This window comes from Cynoglossus semilaevis, chromosome 16 (assembly GCF_000523025.1).
Source record: "Cynoglossus semilaevis isolate Cse_v1.0 chromosome 16, Cse_v1.0, whole genome shotgun sequence".
NCBI lineage: Eukaryota > Metazoa > Chordata > Actinopteri > Pleuronectiformes > Cynoglossidae > Cynoglossus > Cynoglossus semilaevis.
Window position 1 is genome coordinate 5,631,957 of NC_024322.1, and position 23,298 is coordinate 5,655,254.

General features: G+C 40.0%; 2 protein-coding genes across 11 annotated transcripts in view; one reads left to right on the forward strand and one right to left on the reverse strand.

Moving 5' to 3' along the window:
* The window catches only part of usp9 (ubiquitin specific peptidase 9), a 34,072-nt gene extending 14,403 nt beyond the window's left edge, over nucleotides 1–19,669 (forward strand). For 4 of the 10 annotated variants that reach the window (XM_017039908.2, XM_017039904.2, XM_025063661.1 and 1 more), the window contains exons 8-48: nucleotides 89–340; nucleotides 430–565; nucleotides 674–826; nucleotides 1,471–1,575; nucleotides 1,676–1,882; nucleotides 1,983–2,119; nucleotides 2,539–2,577; nucleotides 3,666–3,799; nucleotides 4,349–4,439; nucleotides 4,620–4,733; nucleotides 4,842–5,070; nucleotides 5,847–5,942; nucleotides 6,031–6,242; nucleotides 6,364–6,604; nucleotides 6,772–6,921; nucleotides 7,069–7,189; nucleotides 7,302–7,432; nucleotides 7,546–7,824; nucleotides 7,939–8,076; nucleotides 8,196–8,333; nucleotides 8,515–8,681; nucleotides 8,820–8,928; nucleotides 9,122–9,268; nucleotides 9,358–9,504; nucleotides 9,593–9,800; nucleotides 9,900–10,120; nucleotides 10,363–10,550; nucleotides 10,638–10,811; nucleotides 10,894–11,035; nucleotides 11,122–11,875; nucleotides 12,741–12,864; nucleotides 12,961–13,186; nucleotides 13,712–13,841; nucleotides 13,972–14,157; nucleotides 14,382–14,602; nucleotides 14,706–14,794; nucleotides 14,904–15,060; nucleotides 15,445–15,657; nucleotides 16,384–16,413; nucleotides 17,138–17,236; nucleotides 17,473–17,703. In XM_017039908.2, coding sequence (XP_016895397.1) covers nucleotides 89–340; nucleotides 430–565; nucleotides 674–826; nucleotides 1,471–1,575; nucleotides 1,676–1,882; nucleotides 1,983–2,119; nucleotides 2,539–2,577; nucleotides 3,666–3,799; nucleotides 4,349–4,439; nucleotides 4,620–4,733; nucleotides 4,842–5,070; nucleotides 5,847–5,942; nucleotides 6,031–6,242; nucleotides 6,364–6,604; nucleotides 6,772–6,921; nucleotides 7,069–7,189; nucleotides 7,302–7,432; nucleotides 7,546–7,824; nucleotides 7,939–8,076; nucleotides 8,196–8,333; nucleotides 8,515–8,681; nucleotides 8,820–8,928; nucleotides 9,122–9,268; nucleotides 9,358–9,504; nucleotides 9,593–9,800; nucleotides 9,900–10,120; nucleotides 10,363–10,550; nucleotides 10,638–10,811; nucleotides 10,894–11,035; nucleotides 11,122–11,875; nucleotides 12,741–12,864; nucleotides 12,961–13,186; nucleotides 13,712–13,841; nucleotides 13,972–14,157; nucleotides 14,382–14,602; nucleotides 14,706–14,794; nucleotides 14,904–15,060; nucleotides 15,445–15,657; nucleotides 16,384–16,413; nucleotides 17,138–17,236; nucleotides 17,473–17,703 — 7,066 coding nt within the window. Of the gene's footprint in view, nucleotides 1–88; nucleotides 341–429; nucleotides 566–673; nucleotides 827–1,470; nucleotides 1,576–1,675; nucleotides 1,883–1,982; nucleotides 2,120–2,538; nucleotides 2,578–3,665; nucleotides 3,800–4,348; nucleotides 4,440–4,619; nucleotides 4,734–4,841; nucleotides 5,071–5,846; nucleotides 5,943–6,030; nucleotides 6,243–6,363; nucleotides 6,605–6,771; nucleotides 6,922–7,068; nucleotides 7,190–7,301; nucleotides 7,433–7,545; nucleotides 7,825–7,938; nucleotides 8,077–8,195; nucleotides 8,334–8,514; nucleotides 8,682–8,819; nucleotides 8,929–9,121; nucleotides 9,269–9,357; nucleotides 9,505–9,592; nucleotides 9,801–9,899; nucleotides 10,121–10,362; nucleotides 10,551–10,637; nucleotides 10,812–10,893; nucleotides 11,036–11,121; nucleotides 11,876–12,740; nucleotides 12,865–12,960; nucleotides 13,187–13,711; nucleotides 13,842–13,971; nucleotides 14,158–14,381; nucleotides 14,603–14,705; nucleotides 14,795–14,903; nucleotides 15,061–15,444; nucleotides 15,658–16,383; nucleotides 16,414–17,137; nucleotides 17,237–17,472 lie in introns of all 10 variants that reach the window. The other 6 variants (XM_017039905.2, XM_025063662.1, XM_025063663.1 and 3 more) reach the window with 6 other exon arrangements.
* Nucleotides 19,670–21,520: 1,851 nt separating this feature from the next.
* On the reverse strand, nucleotides 21,521–23,298 carry rpl8 (ribosomal protein L8). Its single transcript, XM_008328207.3, has 5 exons — nucleotides 23,126–23,298; nucleotides 22,884–23,025; nucleotides 22,091–22,309; nucleotides 21,860–21,975; nucleotides 21,521–21,721 (listed from the first exon to the last, which is right to left on the reverse strand). Exons 1-5 carry the CDS (start codon nucleotides 23,261–23,263, stop codon nucleotides 21,563–21,565), a joined length of 774 nt encoding a protein of 257 aa, XP_008326429.1. The 5' UTR covers nucleotides 23,264–23,298; the 3' UTR covers nucleotides 21,521–21,562.

The window sequence follows — 23,298 nt, forward strand, 5'->3', positions numbered from 1 at the left end:
AGATTTTGAATTCCTTGTCAGTACTCTGTGCAGTGGTCATATTTCAAGTACACATTGGCTGATTTTTCTGTTTTCTTTTTCTTTACAGGCCTTTTGGCCAGTGTTACGAGTTCCTCACATTGCACACGGTAAAGAAGTACTTTCTTCCAGTCATTGAGATGGTTCCCCAGTTTCTAGAGAATCTAACAGACGAGGAGCTCAAGAAAGAGGCCAAGAATGAAGCCAAAAACGACGCACTGTCCATGATAATCAAGTCTCTGAAGAATCTGGCTTCACGTGTTCCAGGGCAGGAGGAAACAGTGAAGAATTTAGAGATTTTTAGGTTAAAAATGATTCTTAGGTGAGTAGAAATAATCTTTATATATATATATATATATTTATATTGGTATTATATACGTGTATTTATTGTTAACTATTCTTTATCACCAGGTTATTACAAATTTCTTCTTTTAATGGGAAAATGAATGCACTAAATGAAGTAAACAAGGTGATATCCAGTGTGTCCTATTACACTCACCGGCATAACCCTGAAGAGGAGGAATGGCTGACTGCAGAGCGCATGGCGGTAAACTCACCACAGCCATGTACCTTTTTGTGATTGAAAGGAAAGAATGTTTTTGTTTTTTTTTTCTCCCATCTCTCAACATTTCCTTGTTGCATTGAACTACTTCAGGAGTGGATCCAGCAGAACCACATCCTGTCCATTGTGCTCAGAGACAGTTTGCACCAGCCGCAGTATGTCGAGAAACTGGAGAAGATCCTTCGCTTCGTCATTAAAGAAAAAGCTCTTACAATGCAGGATCTGGATAACATCTGGGCTGCACAGGTACTCTGCCGTTAACAAGACAATTACGGGATTTCTAACAAATTTATTTTTTGAAGGATTTTAGTAAATTCATAAACTGTTGCCTTTTTGATTGGGGACCTGTCGCCTAAAAAACAATTGTGGTATGTTATATCCGTTTGTGGTAATCAGATGTACCAAGTTCAGAAATTAAGGCTACAACTTTCTGGTTTTGTCACTTATTGACATTTTACTGATTTTGTTTACTGGGAACCTTTTGCACTTTTCAAACTCCCGCTGAACTATCCAACCTGTTAAATATCCACCCTGCTACTGTTTTTAGCCCGATGCTTGCTGCCTCTCCTGTGTCCTCAGCTACTTCAGCTCAGCTTGTTTTAAGTAACTTAATAATTGTGTTTTATTACAAAGAGGAGACACTGCATTTAGCTCCAGTTAGCTCTTTATAGGTTATATGCTAATGATTCTGCTGAGTATGATAACAGGAGTTTGAGGAGACTGTGGGCTAAAATTACTATTTTGAGTGTGCATTGAGTTGTATCATATAATGCAATGCTTAAACTTGACCAAAAGTATATGAAACTTTAATAGAAATGTACACATAAGATAAGATGTACCCCATTAATATTTAGTTACCTAAAAAGTGGTTTTGTTATGTTTACCTGCAGGCTGGTAAACATGAAGCTATTGTGAAAAATGTCCATGATCTCCTTGCGAAGTTGGCGTGGGACTTCTCTCCTGAGCAACTCGATCACCTTTTTGACTGCTTCAAGGTAACACACTGATAATAGAAATATTTTGTAAAAGTTTTCCTTTGACAACACTGCAGTTGCTTTGTAACATCTGTGAAATTTTGTTCTCTAATCTTTGCAGGCGAGCTGGACCAATGCCAGCAAGAAACAGCGTGAAAAACTGTTGGAGCTAATCCGGCGGTTGGCTGAGGATGATAAGGATGGCGTGATGGCTCACAAGGTCCTCAACCTGTTGTGGAACCTGGCACACAGTGATGATGTGCCTGTAGATATTATGGACCAGGCTCTTAGTGCCCACATTAAGATACTGGATTATAGTTGCTCTCAGGTAAATGTGGGAGTGGGATTAGATTTATAAACAGAAACTTGAGAATGAATCGACCAATGCCTTTGACAGCTATAGTTGATTTTTTATATTTTATTCACAGGACAGAGACACACAGAAAATCCAGTGGATTGATCGTTTCATAGAGGAGCTTCGAACCAATGACAAATGGGTGATTCCAGCTCTAAAGCAAATCAGAGAAATTTGTAGTCTCTTTGGAGAAGCTCCCCAAAATCTAAGGTAAGACATCGACGAGAAAGTAAAGATTTAACGTTTTAGCTAAGAGTTTGTGTTTATGTTGGATAAAAATGTATTATTGAAACATGACTAATTGTACTGATTGAATCGTGTACATAGGTATTCTATTGTCTTAGTGAAACCCCTTGATGTCTGCCTAATATAACAAAGTAAATGCACAGCAAAAAAGTACAACTTCTGTTTCTGACTATAACAGACAAATATAACATCAATATGTTTTAAATTTTGCCTGAATATTTAAAAAAAAAGTTGACAGTTGGTTTTGGTTATATGCACTACCTAAAATTTCAATGGTCAGGTAGCAGGGCCTTAACTACAATGTTAACTTTAGTCTTTGCATGTTATGAGCAGCACTTTCTATTCACCGTAGAAAACATCTAGTTTACATGCCTGTTTTTCAGAAAGAAAATGCCAATTTACATACATGCAAACTTAATGGGGTAAGTTGAGAGCTAATTTCCAGGGTTCTGTCTACTTCTGTGCTGCGTCAAGTCTCAACCTTCTCCTTTGCCATATCTATAATGTATATCACACTGTTTTTAAAGGGTAAAAATCCTGACACTGAATGTGCTTAAGCAATTCTTTTTGGGTTTCATCTCTAATGACTAGTTCTTCAATCAAGGGCCTGCTGTAAGTCCTCCATCTATGGAGCTAATAAGGCAGGAGACCAGCCATGACACTATAAATTAAAAACTACTTGAAAATAGAAATAAGCTATATAAAACAAAATGACAATTAAGTTGGCTATGCAATTAACTGAACTGTCCTTTGAGATGAAGTCCCTAATTTCAATGTCCGCTCCTTTCAGCCTAAATTCCTAAAAGTCAATATCATGGGTATTTCATGCCTTTGACCCACTTATTTACACACCAGTTTACTGTATTGCACAAATGTTTTACGTGGATGTACACATGAACATCATGCTCCCCTTTTTATACTGTTTTTGTCTCAAATATTCCAAGTTAAGTACAAGCTCCTTTATTACTTTATTGATATCTTGGGACATTTATCATTGTGTTTTTTTTATTTATTTTTTATTATAATAAAATTCGAGTATGGGTTTAAATTTGTTTTTTAGCCTCCCAGTGACGGGGCCTCAAACCTTCTGCCCTGACTGAACAATTCCATCATACTGGTCGTTCTGTGCAGCAAATCACAGTGACAATGTGCTCCTCCTGCCCGTCAGCCACCCAGATGTTTGGTTTTTTTTTTCAATATTAATATTAAACGAGTGCGTAATGCAGTTTAAAGTTGTTGAGAACAGCTATTGTGTGGAAACAAGGCGGGAAATGTCCTTTCTTCAATTTAGCTTCTTGTGCTGGTTGTTCTATGATGTGCCTGAAACGGTACACAGAAAAAACACTGAAAAGCTGCTTTGTTCGTGTCTCTCTGACGGCAACAAATGATAAATCAGCCATGCTATGTTTCCTCAATCACAGGTTGAGTAAATATAATGTCAAATTCGCTTTCACTTTTTTTTTAGTTCTCTGTTTGCATTGCAACAATTGCTCCTGCTGTTTGTTTTCAGTCAAACCCAGAGAAGCCCTCACGTCTTTTATCGACATGACCTGATCAACCAGCTGCAGCATAACCATGCTCTGGTGACACTGGTGGCTGAGAACCTCTCCGCCTACATGGAGACCATGAGGCAGTTCTCCAAAGGTACTTGTGCAGTTTTTGCTATCTATTTTAACCTGTGTGCTAAGTTAGACATTTTACAGCACCAGTAAAACACCAATATGGAGAAATTCTAATGTATGTGAAGCCAAGCTGACAGAATATTTGTATCAGAATTTGACTGTTTTGTTCTGATTTAGTTTGACTGCTGACAACAGTACTTTCTGGTAGCAAGTTGTACTTTAAAAAAACAATTCCTCTAGTGAACTTGTGGTCAAAATGTCTCCAGTGTCTTCTCACTTCATCCCCACCTACAGTAAAATATTGAGCAAAGTTCCAAGTTGTTCAAAGTTTGCAACACTAAGTACTAATGACATGAATAACGCTAGAGGAAGACTACAGGACATTGTCATTGTGTTGTCAGGTAATAATGAGAGCCTCATCTTTTTCCACAAGTGTTGATGGGCCTCGTAGGTAAATGCAGATAGAAATGTATCTGTATCTGTAAAATTCTTCTGTAAATGTGTATTCTCAAATGTATTCAAATTAAACCATATGTTTCCATAGTAACTTTTTATATTTGTGGTTTTTCAGAGGAACAAGCAGAGTTTGACCCCCAGACAGTCAGACCAGGAAGCCGGTACAGCCATGTTCAGGAAGTACAGGAACGGCTCAACTTCCTGAGGTAAAATTTAATTTAAAACAACCTTACACTTGCAAATGGTTCCATAAAAGAGTCAAGGAATTTTTTTATATTTGTCTCCTATATTTGTGCTTGATACAAGTTTGTGGCTTACTTCTTGCTCGTTATTGATATGTTCCTCTAAACTCTATACCATGATTGTTCTTTTTTTTTTTTTTTTAGGTTTCTTCTAAAAGATGGTCAGTTGTGGCTCTGTGCCCCTCAGGCCAAGCAGATCTGGAAGTGCCTGGCCGAGAATGCTGTGTTTCTCTGTGACCGTGAGGCATGTTTCAAATGGTAAAGTTAATTTAATTATCTTGCCTTGGTCCAGTATTAATTAGCTTACTTTGTGTAGCATGCATGTTATTTACCGAATGCTGCACTGCTTTCCCATCACCTCATTAGGTACTCAAAACTCATGGGGGACGAGCCAGACCTGGATCCGGACATCAATAAGGACTTCTTTGAGAACAATGTGTTGCAGTTGGACCCATCTCTGCTGACAGAGAATGGAATGAAGTGCTTTGAGAGGTTTTTCAAGGCAGTCAACTGCAGGGAGGGCAAGCTGGTTGCAAAGCGCCGGGCCTACATGATGGATGACCTGGAACTAATTGGCTTGGACTACCTCTGGAGGGTGAGAAGATTTTTTTTGCAGCTGGAGCACAGAAACAAATGTTTTTTCTTGTTTGTGGATTGAGACAAATGTAGAGCCCATTTATAAAAGTGATGTGAGTCTCCTACAACCTCAAGGTCAGTAAAATCTGTTTAACTGACGGTCAGTTGGTTATTTCTGAAGGTTTGGTGAATTTAATGTGGATTCTGGAGAAGTTAGACAAGGTAATTTAAAACTAAGACAATTAAAAGCTGCTAAGATTTTAAACAATTTTAAAAACAAAAACATAATTGTATGATGTTTGTCAAGCATTGGACTTTGTATTTGATCTAGGTTTTCATCCTTCAAAAATCAACAATTTAAAAAATACATTTTTTTTTCACAAATGTAAAAGGACTGTAAAAAAAGGGGTTGTGACCTAGTGCAAAAAAAAATCCCCTAAAACATTGCTTTTCAAAAACCTGCACAGATTTACATGGAGAGTGGAAGGAGAAAGAGCTTTATTTTCTTAAAAAAATATATTATTTTTACTGGTCCTGGAACTTTTTGGCCCTGCATTTGTTTTTAGTTGTATGGTCATTGTCTTATTATCTGTTCTGTAAAAAACAGATAATATTCAGCATTCAGATAGTGTCTCAAATTATTTAAGATTTGTCATAGAATGTTCTCATACTTCTACAATGATTACACCTATAAATATTACATTTTTAAAATCTTGAGTGAAATTTGATATCTCTAACACCAAAAAGTTCTGATCTGTTGCTGTCTCATTATAACACATATTTGCCTTTAAATAGGTGGTAATTCAAGGAAATGATGACATTGCCAACCGTGCAATAGACCTGCTGAAAGAGATCTATACCAACCTCGGACCAAAACTGCAAGTCAATCAGGTCAGGTCTTCCATTCAATAATTTCAAGTCGTCTCTTTGCTGCAATAACACAGTCTAATAATGTGTTTTTGTCTTTTTACCTTTTTAGGTTGAAATTCATGAAGATTTCATCCAGTCATGTTTTGACCGTCTGAAGGCATCCTATGACACACTGTGCGTGTTGGACGGAGACAAGGACAGCATCAACTGCGCCCGGCAGGAGGCCATCCGCATGGTGCGAGTTCTCACAGTGCTCAAGGAGTATATTAATGAGTGTGACAGCGACTACCATGAAGAGAGGACTATACTGCCAATGTCCAGGTGATGAGATAAACACCATGAAACATGGGCATCAGTAATTCTTGATTTTAAGCATCCATTGAATATGAACAAAATCTTTGGGCTAACATTTTTCCATCCACTGTCTTTATTTCTGCTGCAGGGCTTTCCGTGGTAAACACATCACATTGATCGTCCGGTTCCCCAACCAGGGTCGTCAGGTGGATGACCTGGATATCTGGTCACATACCAATGACACAATTGGCTCAGTTCGGCGGGGTATTCTAAACAGGATCAAAGCGAATGCTGCACATACTAAGATAGAGCTCTTCATTGGTGGAGAGGTTGTTGATCCTGCTGATGACAGAAAGCTGATTGGGCAGCTTAATTTGAAGGACAAGACGGTGAGATTTTTCTGTTTTTTACAAATATGTAATTCTCTTTGTTGTTCACCAACCTGTCTGTCCTCATCAAAACCAATCATTTGACGCTTGCATAAAGTACCAATAAGGTCATGTACACAGTGTCTAGTTCTTTTCCCATTAACTCTAACTTAAATCTTTTTTAACAGCTGATTACAGCCAAGCTCACACAAGTGAGTGCCAACATGCCCTCAAGCCCTGACAGCTCCTCTGACTCATCCACTGGCTCCCCTGGTAACCACGGAAACCACTATAGCGATGGGCCTAACCCTGAGGTGGAGAGCTGTCTTCCTGGTGTGGTGAGTCTATTGCCCAACTATTTATTTCTGTTAGACAGGTTAATAGATGGCCAAGGGTGTAGAAATTAAAAATGATTTTAAAAGTGACATCTATCACTGAAAGGAACGGCCTCAGGACTTCTGACTCTTTTGCATTTTTTTTTACAGATCATGTCACTGCACCTGCGCTACATCTCCTTCCTGTGGCAGGTGGCTGACCTTGGCTGCAACCTCAACATGCCTCTACTAAGAGACGGAGCTCGAGTTCTTATGAAGCTCATGCCTCCAGGTAGATATGATCAGCCGCATCTTTTTGTTTACCTTTCTAACTTCAGAGAAATGTAAATTATTTCTTGCACACACACTGGCAAAAGTAACAACTAATTTGTCTTTGTTTTCAGATAACACTACAGTAGAGAATCTGAGGGCTGTGTGTCTGGACCATGCTAAACTTGGAGAGAACAGCCTTAGTCCTTCGCTGGACTCTCGCTTCTTCGGCCCATCACCTTCACAAGTGCTCTACCTCATTGAGGTGAGAGATTGCTTATCTTTAACATTGTCTTTTTGATCGTAATGTCAGAAGCAAACCACCATTTTCCATTAAAATGTTTAAGATGTTTTACATGATTTTTGTTGGTTCTCCAGGTTGTATATGCTTTGCTGATGCCAGCCAGTGCCACTCTGGGCGAAGATGCCAGTGATTTCCAGTACAACTTCCTTAAGAGTGGTGGGCTGCCTCTAGTTTTGAGCATGCTCACCAGGAACAACTTTCTTCCGACAGCAGATATGGAGACGAGGCGTGGAGCTTATCTCAACGCGCTGAAAATCGCCAAGCTCCTCCTGACTTCTGTGGGCTTCGGACATGTTAAGGCTGTGGCAGAGGCCTGTCAACCCAACGCTGAGGGAAACATTCCTGTCTCTCCGGTTTGTCTACACACAGCAGTTGTTCATGGACATACTTGAATAACAAGTCCCCTCACATTTGGGTGCCGGAATGCTGGCATGTCATTACCTATATGTACACTCTCATGTCCACAGATTAACCAGGCCACTCATGATCAGGCTTTGGTCCTCCAGAGTGCCCTGCAAAACATCCCCAACCCCGCCTCTGAGTGCATGTTGCGTAATGTAGCTATTCGCCTGGCTCAGCAGATCTCTGATGAGGTAACAAAAAATGTAAATAAACTCAACCAGTGGCACAGAAAAATTGAAATGACAACCTGTCAATTCGATCTTTGTTACTAAGTTTGGATTAAATATTTTGCCTAAAGCCACTTTTTTTTTTTTTTTTTAAGAATTTCTTTCAGGCATCAAAGTACCTTCCTGATATATGCGTGATTCGAGCCGTACAGAAAATAGTATGGGCTTCTGGTTGTGGTACCGTGCAACTGGTATTCAGCTCCAATGAAGAAATCAGCAAGATCTATGAAAAGGTAACGTGTTTGTTTTACTTCTGGGGTTTATTTAGAAGAGGTTTGCCAATTAAATAAGTTGGACAAATACATTAGAAGTGTGTAAACCTTAGAAGAAAGATAGTAAAACTCAATTGTTCATCTTTGTTTACTTAAAGCACAGTATTTTATTCATAAGTTGGATGTTTTCCTTTCTCATTAGACAAATGCGGCAAAGGAGCCAGATGGGGAAGATGAGCAAGTTTGTTGCGAAGCCCTGGAAGTTATGACGTTATGTTTTGCTCTTATGCCCACGGCTTTGGACACACTGAGTAAAGAGAAAGCCTGGCAGACCTTCATCATAGACCTGCTGCTACACTGCCATAGCAAGTATGTAGATGTATTTAATTTTAAAACAGATTTTATAACCATTGATAATGTAACTGACATGGTGAAGACAACATCATAATGTTTATTTTAAATGCCATTTTAGGTAAATTATGTTGACTTTAAATTGTGCTTTGACAGATCTGTCCGTCAGATGGCACAGGAGCAGTTCTTCTTGATGGCAACTAGGTGTTGCATGGGTCATCGACCTCTGCTCTTTTTCATCACCCTCCTCTTTACTGTGCTAGGGGTGAGTGCAGTGCTTCCTATACACTGATATAGAAAGCTGGAGAAAAAAGGAGGGCATTGTTGTAATATGAAAAAAGCAAAATATCTGACCTGGAAAACTATGCACAGAATGTTGTAAGAAAATAAAGGCAACGCTCTGCCAAAACCAAAACCATCCTATTGACAAGTGTCTGTTCTATGTTGCCTTTTTCCAGAGTACAGCCAAGGAACGAGCCAAATATGCAGGGGATTACTTCACTTTACTCAGGCATCTGCTGAACTACGCCTACAACAGCAACATCAACCTGCCAAATGCTGAAGTGCTGCTTAACAATGAGATTGACTGGCTAAAACGGATAAGGGTAAAAGTTCTAATTAAGAATGACTTTGGGGTTTTTTTTTCTCTGTCATTTCCTGTGTGTGCTTAATAGTACAGATGTATATCTCCTAGGATGAGGTAAAGAGGACGGGTGAGACTGGCGTTGAGGAGACCATTCTGGAGGGACACCTTGGTGTCACCAAAGAACTTCTGGCCTTTCAGACACCAGAGAAGAAATATTACATTGGCTGTGAGAAGGGAGGCGCAAATCTCATTAAGGTACATGAGTTATACCATATACAAAAAAAAAAAAAAAAAAGTTTCGTCTTTGAAATAACAAAGTATTTTTTCTCTTATTTTCTTTTAGGAGCTGATTGACGATTTCATTTTCCCAGCATCCAATGTTTACTTGCAGTACATGAAGAGTGGGGAGTTTCCCACAGAGCAGGCCATCCCAGTGTGCAGTACTCCTGCTTCCATCAACGCTGGCTTTGAGCTCCTGGTGGCGCTGGCAGTGGGTTGTGTTCGCAATCTCAAACAAATAGTGGACACGTTAACTGACATGTACTACTTGGGTATGGAGATAGCAGTTTGGCCTGTTTAACATTTTAATTGCATTGTCAAATCTGCGAATCATTTGTTAGTGTAAATGTTCTATTCTTTGGCCTGTCTAGGTTGTGAAACGTTGACAGAGTGGGAGTATTTGCCTCCAGTGGGACCGCGGCCCAACAAGGGCTTTGTTGGCCTGAAGAATGCCGGTGCTACCTGTTATATGAACTCTGTCATCCAGCAGTTGTACATGATCCCTCCCATTCGTAATGGCATTCTGGCCATTGAGGGCACAGGCACTGATGTGGATGATGACATGTCAGGGGATGAGAAGCAGGAGAATGAGGTATCATTCTGTTTGTCTGTATTGGTATCTACTTTGCTGGAATAATTATTTTACTCAATAGAGTTTGTTCACCATTTCTCAGTTTAGTGACTGGCAAAGTTGCAACCTCCAGACTCGTAAGCCGTGTAGAGGGCAAAGGATAACTTTAAAGATGACAATTTAATGACATGAGTAAAAAAATTATTAAAACCTGTCCATATTGTGAGATGTTATTTCATTTTTTCATCATCACATTTTCTCAGAGTAACGTAGATCCTCGTGATGAGGTGTTCAGCTATCACCATCAGTTCGATGACAAGCCTTCCAGCAAGTCAGAGGACAGGAAAGAGTACAATATTGGGGTTCTACGCCACCTGCAGGTCATCTTTGGCCATTTAGCGTCATCCAGACTGCAGTACTATGTTCCCAGAGGATTCTGGAAGCAGTTCCGGTATGTTCCACATCATGCTGTCATGTGATTTTCTGTTTTTCTTTTAATCAAAAGAAAGATTTAAATTCATGTTTCGGACCCTTGCAGGTTGTGGGGTGAACCTGTGAACCTGCGGGAGCAGCATGATGCTCTGGAATTCTTCAACTCTTTGGTGGATAGTCTGGATGAAGCCCTGAAAGCTCTTGGCCACCCTGCAATGCTCAGTAAAGTCCTTGGAGGATCTTTTGCCGACCAAAAAATCTGTCAAGGATGTCCCCACAGGTGAGTGGATATAGAGTGAATTAATTTGATTCTTTTAAAAAATGTCAATTTTGTTTTTATTTAAATAACATTTCTGTTGCAGGTATGAATGTGAGGAGTCATTCACTACATTGAATGTAGACATCAGAAACCACCAGAACCTGCTGGACTCCATGGAGCAATATGTTAAAGGAGATCTGCTGGAGGGAGCAAACGCCTATCACTGTGAGAAATGTAATAAGAAAGTAAGTATGACGTATATGTGTGGTAGCCCTAAGAAGACATTTTTGGTAAATTCAGTGGTAATCAAATATTTTTTTGATTTTGCCAGGTGGACACAGTGAAGCGGCTTCTGATCAAGAAGTTGCCACCAGTCTTGGCCATCCAGCTGAAACGCTTCGACTACGACTGGGAGCGGGAGTGTGCCATCAAGTTCAATGACTACTTTGAATTCCCCAGGGAGCTGGACATGGAGCCATACACTGTAGCTGGTGTGGCCAAGTTGGAGGGTGACGACGTCAATCCGGAGAACCAGGTGATCCAGCAGAACGAGCCCTCTGAACCCACACCTCCAGGCAGCTCTAAGTACCGTCTGGTAGGAGTGCTGGTCCACTCAGGCCAGGCCAGCGGCGGACACTACTACTCCTACATCATCCAGAGAAACGGGGGTGACGGAGAAAAGAACCGCTGGTATAAATTTGATGACGGCGACGTGACTGAATGCAAAATGGATGATGAAGAGGAAATGAAGAATCAGTGCTTTGGAGGGGAGTACATGGGCGAGGTGTTTGACCACATGATGAAGAGGATGTCGTACAGGAGGCAAAAGCGTTGGTGGAATGCCTACATCCTTTTCTATGAGCGAATGGACTCACTGGACAAGGACAGCGAGCTTGTCAAATACATCTCTGAGCTGACCATCTCTAACAAACCAAATCAGGTCAAGATGCCCAGCGTCATCGAGTGCAGCGTCCGAAAGCAGAACGTCCAGTTCATGCACAACAGAATGCAATACAGCCTGGAATATTTCCAGTTCATTAAGAAACTTCTGACCTGTAACAGTGTCTATTTAAACCCCCCTCCAGGTAGGCATCATTTTGGTGTGGGCTGGGGTTTTAAATGAACAGGTACTTGATACACTCCTGATTGTTTTAGAAATGCCCCAAGGTGAACCTTAAAACATAGTGTCTGAAATAGTTCACAACAAATGGTTTAGTCCGACTATGATACAATGAAATGTGAACACACACAGTTTGAATCACATCTTTATAACATGTTCTTTATCTATAAAATAAAGTAGCAAAAATAATAGAATAAATTGCCTATAGGATAACCCAGATATGGAACAAAAGTGGAGTTAAGCTCCCTAAAAAATTGCAACTGTTTCAAGTCTTACAGGTAAAGCAGTTTTAACTTTTAACAGTTTTAACTTATGGGAACATCAGCATCAGTTGAAGAGATTTACTGTAGTGTTAAAAAGAAAAAGCACTAATGAGTTCTTATGGCTGCCAAACATTTAAACTTCATGCGTTTTCTATTACCTTGACTGACCTAACATGCTGATTCAGTACGATGCCCTGGGTGTATGTCTGTGCTGTCTCTTGTCTTTACTTTGACACATCCTGCTGTGTCATTATGAGCTGTTATGTTTTGTTTGTCTTAGTTGTTTTGTTTTTTTTATAATTTAATGGAGTTGAATAGATGTTTTTAGTGCATATTTTGTTGCATGTTTTCACATGAAGTATTTTTTTTTTCTGAAAAAAAAAGATTGCCCATCTTAGCTTACCTCATCCTTTTCCTTCTTTCGTGTGGAAATTTGAACTAGTTGTAGATTATCAAACTTGAGTTTAGTTTTAAACCATAGTAATGTTGATTATAGGCAATGAAGTGCAGTCATTGTAAAGACTTTCCTTAGACAATGTCTACTTTAATATTTCTCTTTTTCAAAAGGACAAGAACATCTTCTGCCTGAGGCAGAGGAGATTGCTATGATAAGTGCTCAGCTGGCTGCTAGGTTCCTCTTCAGCACAGGTTTCCACACCAAGAAAGTAGTACGGGGTCCTGCCAGTGACTGGTAAGATTTCTCTTCCTCTCCTGGATCCTTTGCTTCTCTTTCTGTTCTTGTTTTTTTTTTTTCATTTTACATCACATAATCTGTCCTTCCCTGTAGGTACGATGCCCTCTGTATCCTGCTGAGACACAGCAAGAATGTACGCTTTTGGTTTGCACACAACGTCCTATTTGCTTACCCCAACCGTTTCTCGGAGTACTTGCTAGAGTGCCCGAGTGCTGAGGTCCGTGGGGCGTTCGCCAAGCTCATTGTCTTCATCGCTCACTTCTCACTGCAAGACGGGCCCTGCCCTTCCCCCACCACCTCGCCTGGACCCTCAACTCAGGTTGGTGTCTGACTCCCCATGTTCATATTACTGCTCCTTATAAAGCTTCATGGTTTGGTCGAGAAGGGTCCATTACGTAGTTATTGAGATGTTTAGCCTGTTTCATACAGATATGTGAAACTAGAGATCTTTAAAAACTATGTATGTCATTATTGATAGAAAAACAACTTCAACCACCAGCTGGACTTATTATTTTAATTGGGATGGTGCTTCAACATCTGACAAACGTCCAGATAAATGGCATAGCATGGCTAGCATTAGCGCAGCACGCTTTCAAAATATTTTCCTTGCACTTGAGATGGAGAGTAAAGATGCTTGTTGGAATAAATTTGTCAATTCTAGTTTGTTGCCTGGCATTATTGTAGGACAAGAACAAGAAATAAACACAGCCAAAGGATACTGGAATTGTAAACCTCCATTTTTAAAGAAAAAAGTGGCTGGTATACACATGATAAATGTTACATTAAGCAAACTGAAAATTAATGAAAATACTTGGATGTGTTGTTTACTCTCCTTGTACATCAGAGCTGTGACAACCTCAGTCTAAGTGACCGTCTATTAAGAGCTGTACTCAACCTGCTCAGAAGAGAGGTTTCTGAACACGGCCGTCACCTGCAGCAGTACTTCAACCTCTTTGTCATGTATGCCAACCTTGGTAAGGAGCACGAGGGCATTGCCTGCATGTCACGTACATCTGTTTTGTGTGTGGTGGTTTGAAGAGAGAAATACATACTTTTTTTTATATATACAACTTTCTGTCATCTTTAAATGTTTTAATGATATAGGGTTGGCAGAGAAGACGCAGTTGCTGAAGCTAAATGTCCCTGCCACATTTATGTTGGTTGCTCTGGATGAGGGCCCTGGACCTGCCATTAAGTACCAGTACGCCGAGTTGGGAAAGCTCTACACTGTGGTTTCTCAGCTCGTCCGCTGCTGTGACGTCTCTGCACGCATGCAGTCATCCATCAATGGTGAGTCTAGAAGACGAGATGAACATATTTGAGGAGAGCTAGCGCCCAATGAGGATTTCATCCTTGCTCAGGATGTAGTGACTGACAATACCTGCCACTCTGAGTCTGCGCTGTGTCGCGGGAGCTTGGAGCTGAGGGCTTACACAGACCAGTAGTTGAGACACAATCATCATCATCATACTCAGATTAGTGTCTCCTAAAGTATTCTTTTCTACTCTCTGCAGGTAATCCTCCTCTTCCTAACCCTTACGGCGACCCCAACCTCACAGCCCCAGTGATGCCTGTGCAGCAACTAGTGGCAGAGATCCTGTTTGTGAGGACCAGCTATGTGAAGAAGATTATTGAAGACTGCAGCAACTCAGAGGAGACAGTGAAGCTACTTCGCTTCAGCTGCTGGGAGAATCCTCAATTCTCCTCCACTGTGCTTAGTGAGCTTCTCTGGCAGGTAAATACTTCATGTTTAGGCACCAGGGTATTATTTTTGTTATTGCTTTAGTCACATGTTACTCTGAAGAGTCCATATTTAGTTGTAAGTATGCTTTCTGCAGGTGGCATACTCCTATACCTATGAGCTAAGGCCTTATCTGGACCTGCTGCTACAGATCCTTCTTATTGAGGACTCGTGGCAGACACACAGGTCAGAATATCTGCTCATGTTCCTGAGCAAATCTGATAAAAGCTTGATAAAAGTTTTTTTTTTATCAAGCTGTAAGTCTTAAATTATTTTCTCTTTTTGGTTTGTGTAGGATCCACAATGTGCTAAAGGGAATTCCTGACGATAGAGACGGGCTGTTTGACACCATCCAGCGCTCCAAAAACCACTATCAAAAGAGGGCCTACCAGTGCATCAAGTGCATGGTGGCACTGTTCAGCAACTGCTCAGTGGCTTATCAGATCCTACAGGTATTGTCCCCTGATATGTCGCATACATGTGAGCCATACAGGGTTGTCAAAAATTTGTTTTGCTTTTTTTAAATTAGATTGAAATTTTAAGACATTGTAACACATGGACTGACACACCTGTCAAATTAGTTGCTTGCGGCTGTACACTGATTGTTGCAAACGCAACAATTTCTACAAGCCAATGCCAACGTCCTATAGATCAATGTTGAGAATTGTCTTTCTTTTCTGGGAATATACAGCCATTTTGTTTTTCATATTTTTACTCTGTGAATGATCAGATGAATAAGGATATGACAGCCATAAAGCAATATACCAAGTTTGGCCTTTTTATTCATACAGTATTTTCCCTCTGTACTTACCAAAGTGTTTTCACTATACTCACAGAGTAACGGGGACCTGAAACGAAAATGGACATGGGCTGTGGAGTGGTTAGGGGACGAGCTGGAGAGGAGACCCTACACAGGAAACCCTCAGTACACGTACAACAACTGGTCACCCCCTGTTCAGAGCAACGAGACGTCCAATGGATATTTCCTAGAGCGCTCACACAGTGCCCGTATGACGCTGGCCAAGGCCTGTGAACTCTGTCCCGAGGAGGTAAATGCACTGATGTTGTATTTACAGCACACGTGACAAACACATTATACCTGAAAGAGAAAAGCAGTTTTATTACATGCACAGACCCAGGACCAAGTGACTTTGATTTATGTATTTGTTTGTAAGTCTGTTCACATACATATCCTTTTTGATTTTTGATTAACATTGTAATTTATGTACATATATCAGAGTTTCATTTTGTTTTATTCTGTTGGCTCACATTTAGGAGATATTTGTGTCATTTGTTTGATGTATTTTTAGTCTACTTAACATCAGTGTTGTAAATTCCTCCTAGCTGTTCGTCTTTACTAGTTATCTGATAATTACATTAGAATTAAGGTAGTATTAAAGAATTTTCAAATAGATGTGATCATACAGTATTGTGTAGTGTATTGGAAAAACAACTAGGCGTATGAATATGAAGTCTGATGCGTACTAAATGTGAATAAGTTAGCATTACAGAAAAATGTCTTTATGAACATTGACTGCAGAAATACTGTATAATGAAGCAGCAGCAGCCTTTTCATCACAACTTGCACATTTTAGTTTTTTCCCACAAACCAATATGTGTTACAGATAATCTCCTAAGCTAAATCCAAGAAATGTTGAACTTTGCAGCAGAATTTGTTCTCTAACTACTTGTTTGTATTAAACTCAAAGACGTGTATTTTAATGTTGACAAATCCAGTCAAGTGACACACTTCTCCTGTAATATTTCATACACAGCTCAAGTTTACCCAGGGAAGCCCAGGGAAGGTCAGTATTCCAGGCACCATGACATTCAGGATAAAAAAAATGAATGAAACTAAATTCTCTTAATTTTGATCATCACCCAGGTCAGACATGGCAGAGACTGTAACATGTTCAGACCTGATTGGTTAACCCTTTGGGCCTTTACAACGTTCTAACAAAGATTAATAACAGGGCTTTCCTGGGTACCATTTTGGCACTTTGACTAGACTAGAGAATATTTATATAATCAGGATCAAACTAAAACACGTCACCAACAGTTAACATGACTTATTCATTGATTTATTTAGTTCTGTAATAACACAGTCAAAGGAAATCTAAGCAGCAGCTCTCAGACGTAGAATCTTCCCACACATCACTTGAATAAACACAGTTAGACCTTTGACTCTCCCACGCAACCATGTCTGACTGAAATAAAGAGGATTTAGATCTACACCCACTGCCTTGTTGAAATATTGAGGGACATTTCTGATACATCCATTGTCAGTGTTTTGTTTTTGTTTGTTTTTTCATTTGTTTTTTCATTTTAAAAATGAAAAAAAAATCCTTTTTTTTTTTTTTTTTTCATTTTAAATATGGAAATAAAATCCTTTTTTTTTTCTTTTTTTTTTTTTTTTTTTTCATTTTAAATATGAAAATAAAATCCTTTTTTTTTTTTTTTTTCATTTTAAATATGGAAATAAAATCCTTTTTTTTTTTTTTTTTTTCTTTTATCCCCCGTCATCTGCAGGAGCCAGATGAACAGGAGGCACCTGATGATCAAGACTCCTCTCCCCCTGAGGACACCTCCTTGTACCCACACTCTCCTGGAACCACTCAGTTCCAGCAAGTCAGTAATAGCGTTCCCTGATACCTTTTTAAATTTTTTTTTAACAAACAGATACCAGTAAAAACATTTTTGTTTGTGTACTTTGCAATTTCAAGGACTGTCACCATCTTTAGGTTGGGTTTAAACACTGAATTGGAAATCAATGTGTGAATTTTAGTGTGTTGTAATATTCTATACTAATGTATTCGGAAAAAATATTTTTTGTAGTCATTTCTCACCCATCTCCTCTTTCACAGAACAACCATCCTCATGGGCAGCCGTACACCGGTCCTGCTGCTCAGCACATGAACAACCCCCAACGTCCTGGACCTGCCTCTGCCCCGACTCCCGGTCCAACCCAAACCTCCACCCCAGTTCCTGGTCCCACTCCTGGTCCAGGCCCGCGAGCACAAGAGAACTGGGAGAGTGGCGAGGAGGTGACCCCAGCTCCCACCTCTGCCCCGGCACCTGTCCCACCTAAGGAGTAACAGCCCCTCCTCTTCTTCCTCTGCTGTGCCTCGAGCCTCCATCGTCCTGCTCTCCTTCCTCAACATAATTTTTGGTCTACGGAGCTCCTCATCAGGCGCCTCTCTCTTATTTCTCTCTCTCTGGCCCCAGGTCAGGGCAGAGCCAGGCCTCTTACCAACCCATCAACCCTTACCAACCTCACCACTCATGGCTGCTATCAGTCCTGGGGAGGTGCTCTTCCCTGGCCTGGGGGTGTCCAAGTGTGTGACAGCAGCCAGCAGGTGGCTGCAGAGGCGAGGGAGCGGACAAGAGTTCTAAATATAAGAAGAAAAAAAAAAACCAACAAATTTTAGTCCGAGCTGACGATGCTGATGCGCTTGTCTACACGACATAAAGGTGTACATAGTATCTTAATGTTCCTGACTGTTGGGGTCCCCCAGTAGCATAACTCTTGTTTGGTTTGCTGTTGGGAGATGTTGGAAATGTAATGAAAAATGGATATTATAAATAAGAAAAAAAAAAAAAAAAAAAAAAGAAAGAAAATGCCCAAAAAAACTGTAAGAAGACGACGACTCCTCTTTGTTTTATCACCCATGCTCGGCAGTAAAGTTTGTTCTACCATCGGACAGTTCCAGGTCATTCAACTGTAGAAAGAGGCATTATTATTATCATAGTTGATATTATTCTTAAGCTCCTCGGCAACTTTCTGACCCATGCCAAATCAACACACAAGCTGTGGTTGGTTTTAATTATGAGAGCCAGAATTGGTCGGGTGGACTTCTACGGTGTTTGGTTGACGTGAAAAAGCAGTGATGCAACATAGTTCTGAAACTCATTGCCTTTCTTTTTTCCCCCTTTTTTCTTTCTTTTTTTTATTCCAGGATTCAACCCTTTTTGAAGCTCTAATTAATATGCTGTAACATTTAGCATGGCTTCTCACCAGAAGTAGTGTAGCCCAAGGGAAGACTTGTGACATAACAACCTTAAACTGTTTGTAATCCACATCTCCAGGAGGGTGTAGCTACCCTTTGTGTGTGTTTTCTTTTCCTTCCTCTTTTTTTGTTTTTTTTTACTCATATACCCTATCTACAGTAAGGGCAATATTTTGAAGCGGTGTATGAACAAGTAGGCTTTTCAATTGCTCATCGTAATCTTACACCTTTACATTCGACAGCCAGTTATGGTGGGATAGACAGCTTAGCTTTTTCATCTATAGGAATTCTACAAAAATGAAACTTGTATGCAACAGAGTCACTGCACAGGGCTTTCTGGTGAATCATCGACTGTGTGGTTTGTTTCGGTCTCTACAGTAGAGCCTAGTCGTAGACAGACATGTTGCCCATAGGCTTCCTCTCTGTCATGGAGCTGGTCAGGATTTAAGGTCTGGCTGCAGTTCAGGTGACAAAGAGTCCAAACCTGAGTGGCAGTCAGACCTTCGCCCTCCCACTCCATCAGAGACAGGGTTGTACCGTCAGAATAGCAGGTGGTTAGTCATGTTGAAACCCGAGCTAACTTGTAATTTTGTAGGAGTAAAAGGTTAAAAAAAAAAAACAACACATCAGTAAATACTGTATTTAATTGGTAACTTGAATGCGTGTATTTCTTTTTTCTTTTTTCTTTTTTTGGAATTTTACTTTTTTTTGTCTAAAAACATACCAAATACTCCTGCAAGTGAAAATATTCTGCCCACCGTATTATATTTAAATATTTTGCTCTTATTTTATAGAATTTATTTTGTTGTATTTCACTAAAATAGAATTTGATTTAAGAGGAACATTTTGTCCTTGTGTTATTTTTAAAGAAGATATTGACTGTACAGAGTTCTGCGCCCTGTTTTTTGCCGACTTTTGTTTTGGCCATGGTGTGACGTTGAATTCTGGAGCTACAGTCGCGATGTGGACTTTCACTTTGTGAGGTTTTTTGTGCACAGAAATATAACAAAAAAAAAGCATTGCGCCCTTAGCAAATAAAGAACATGGAATCTTGTCTGTGTCTGATTTTACTCGTGAAGAAGTTGACATGAAGACCTTTTTTTTAGTTGCATTTCCTACTCTGGTTTTTTGTTTTTCCTTATTAAATCTGTTCTCATATAAAGCCACAGTTCATTATGGCTCCACATTCTCATGCAATGGCCACTTCTTTAGGTACATTATTCCTGTACTGGGTTGGATGGTCCTGTAGCTTCAGAACTGCTGGCATTATTCACCTTAACACAATGATGATTCTGTCATTGACTTTTAAGGATTTCTGCATTAAGATGTTCAGCTGGTGTACCTGTTGCTGTTGGATGTTTATTTCCCTGTTAAAGTAATTATTCCTAAGGTTTAAGGTGTTATGTCAATTGGAGATTATTGTAAAGATTCTCCACTGATGCTGCACATTATTCATTTAGTGGCATTTTACCAACTCTTAAATTAAGGCTCTGTCATATATTACTCTGTAGTTAACATTTTTACTTTATTATTATGATTTTTGTCTATATATCAAGGAACTATTCTGTTGTTAGATTTCTAGTTGAATACAGTTCAGAAATCTGCAGGTGTAGAACTACATGCAACTTTGGTAGTAGTCCTCCAAATTATATTTTTAAATTATAATTTGACCACATTTGAAATTATTTGACATCAGTGAACAAGAGTTCTACCTTCATACATAATAGTACAGACGCAAGACGTTTAAAAGCTGTATTTTATTGTTGTACATCAAAAAATGGCAAAAGGTCAATAATGGGTGGTGCAGGTTAGGAGGCACATGTTTTGGGATGGCGGTGAGCCTCAAACTGCTTTATCTGTTTGTGTTCTTCGGTTCAAAAGTCTTCCTCAGTCCTTTTCCAAAACATCATCTCTGAGTCAGACCTTTCGTCAGTTTGTATATCCTCTCTCTCTCCTCTCTGATGGCTTCAGAGCCTCGAGCCGCTCGATCAGGTTCTTTGTTGTTTTCTGTCATTCTCCACTCTGCCTTCTTCTGTTACTGCATCTGAATAACTGTTTCTTCACTTCAAGTGACTCCAGCTGACTGGATTTGTTGGTTAACGTGCTTAGACACTTCATTTCAAGCTTATTTTTCAGTAGCTGGAAGACTAGTTTCTTCAGAGCCACAATTTTGTCTCTGAGCGACTAGTTCTCATCCAGTCTGTAGGTTAGTCCCACCTTCAGCGTCTTTAGGGTAGAGGCTGGAAAACAGTAGGTTTGCTTGTCTTTTTGGTGAAGATAGAACAATGCTTCTGGTTTTCTGGATTTAAACCAGTCAGACATTAGCGACAACTGGCTTTGATGATGCTTCATCACATATTCAAGGATGGATGGACATTTTGGTCCAATTTCATGTTGTCCTTTAACTGTGACTGCTGTGTTTTTCCCTTTATGGAGTACATTATAATTTTTAAAATAGTCTCAAACTGGTAGCCTTTAGGAGATGTTATTAATGACTCATTTATCTTTTTAAGAGCTTAGACATACGAGTCTTTAAATAAACATTAAACCAACATTAAAACAATTATTAATCTGCTGTTTGTGCAAAGGCACTGGAGGAGGTGCGTCAGGCAGCAATGCCCAGCAGGCAGACCCCCAGCCTGTATTTTCATATGTATATGTATTGTCAGCATAATTAAGCATTACTGCAGTTTAGAACCTCTGTTCACATTATCAAGTCTGGTCATGATTACACACCAGAATAACCAATAATTTGTAATTTGTTTGGATACCGTTTCAACTTAATCCAAGTGACAACAGGATGTTTATAAAAATATTTAATTTCTTTGATGGAAATACTTAAGCTTGTGGTGTGTTCAGACAAATGATGCATCTGTACCCCATAAAACCCCAAAGACAATTCATATCAGATTTTTTGGAACATCTTTTATTATCAAGAATCTCAGATTTAGTTCTCCTTCTCCTGGACAGTCTTTGTTCCACGCAGTCTGCCTGTACGACGGGCAGCGATAAGACCGACCTTGCGACCAGCAGGTGCGTCCCTCCTGATTGTTGAGGGTTTACCAATGTGCTGATGGTTACCACCACCGAAGGGATGCTCAACGGGCTGTGGGAAGAGCAGTAAAAAAAGAACATCGATTACAGGAACAGACTTTAAGAAATTACAACACTGCCCTTCTCTCACATACACATTAATTCACCAGACCATAATGTAAACAGTGTGACAACGCTCATGAAGACTTACGTTCATAGCCACACCACGGACACGTGGCCAGCAGTTCCTCTTGGCCTTGTATTTGTGGTAGGCACGACCGGCCTTCAGGATGGGTTTGTCGATACGACCACCACCAGCAACAACACCTTAAAGTGGAAAAGCTGGTTAGAATACACCTCACAGATAACACATGAAGGAAACAAAACAGTTGGTTCCTTTAATACACAGGGAACAGGAAATAAGTAACAAAGGTCATCTTACCAACAACAGCTCTGTTAGCAGAGGCGATGACCTTCTTGGCACCTGAGGGCAGCTTGACTCTGGACTTCTTAGTCTCAGGGTTGTGAGAGATGACTGTGGCATAGTTCCCCGAAGCACGGGCCAGTTTGCCTCTGTCGCCAGGTTTCTCTTCCAAGCTGCAGATAATGGTTCCCTCAGGCATGACGCCAACAGGCAGGACATTACCGATGTTCAGCTGAGCTGTAGAAAAAATGACAAGATATAAACTTTATCTAAGGACAACTCATTTCATTTTACATTTTATGTCCAGCATTACCCAAATTCTACATACGTCAAAACCTTGTGATGTCATTATTAGCACGACAACACAACCACACTAATCTAAGCCAATAAGGTAATACACAAAAAATTCTTTGACCTAGAGACATTTCAATCGTGATAGTATGTTGGTAAAATAATTTAGTACAAGAAAATACACATAACACTAAGAATGTTAGAATTGTGATGGTTTAATGACAGAGCTTTCTTGACACTGCACTGGCAGCATTAAAACACACTGCCTCATTGAAATCTAGAAATTAATTGTTACACTTGGGCATGGAGTGTACTGACAATAAACATCTCTCTAAATTAGTTCTTGTCTGAAATAAGATCAAGAAAGCTTTAATCACTACTCATGTCAAACCGACGTCAAGAACACATTAGCACTAGCTGTTCTTTGAACAATGGGTAAAATTAGTTAAGAATTGTCAACAAAAATAGCAAAAAGTACCCAACAGTACTAAACAGGTGCATTTGCATTTTGTCTTCTTACCCTTCTTGCCACAATAAATGAACTGTCCAGTGTGGATGCCCTCAGCAGCGATGAAGAGCTCGGTCCTCTTCTTGAAGCGGTATGGGTCACGGAAGGCCACTTTGGCCAGGGGAGCGCCACGGCCAGGGTCATGGATAATATCCTGACGGAGCAAACCATTATCAGAAAATCACTCAGAGCTTTGGATACTGGGTGAATAGAAAAACAACATCTCCAAAAGGTAAGTTAGAGTATTTCCTTACCTTTACAATTCCCTTGATGTAACCATTGCGTTCGGCGAAGTCAATATGACGGAGTTTGGCAGCACCTTTTCTGTGCTTGACGTGGGCTTTGAACACAGAGCCGGCACCCTTTCTCTGTCCCCTGATTACACGTCCCATCCTGCACTGAAACAGATTTACAAAATAAAGGTAAT

Bases quoted from the DNA above. Each gene is read 5' to 3' on its own strand.
- rpl8 (XM_008328207.3), bottom strand. From the start codon at position 23,263: ATGGGACGTGTAATCAGGGGACAGAGAAAGGGTGCCGGCTCTGTGTTC. The intron at 21,976-22,090 runs GTAAGATGACCT...TTCCACTTTAAG, and splicing joins TGCTAACAGAGCTGTTGTTG to GTGTTGTTGCTGGTGGTGGT. The intron at 21,722-21,859 runs GTAAGTCTTCAT...CTCTTCCCACAG, and splicing joins TCCGTGGTGTGGCTATGAAC to CCCGTTGAGCATCCCTTCGG.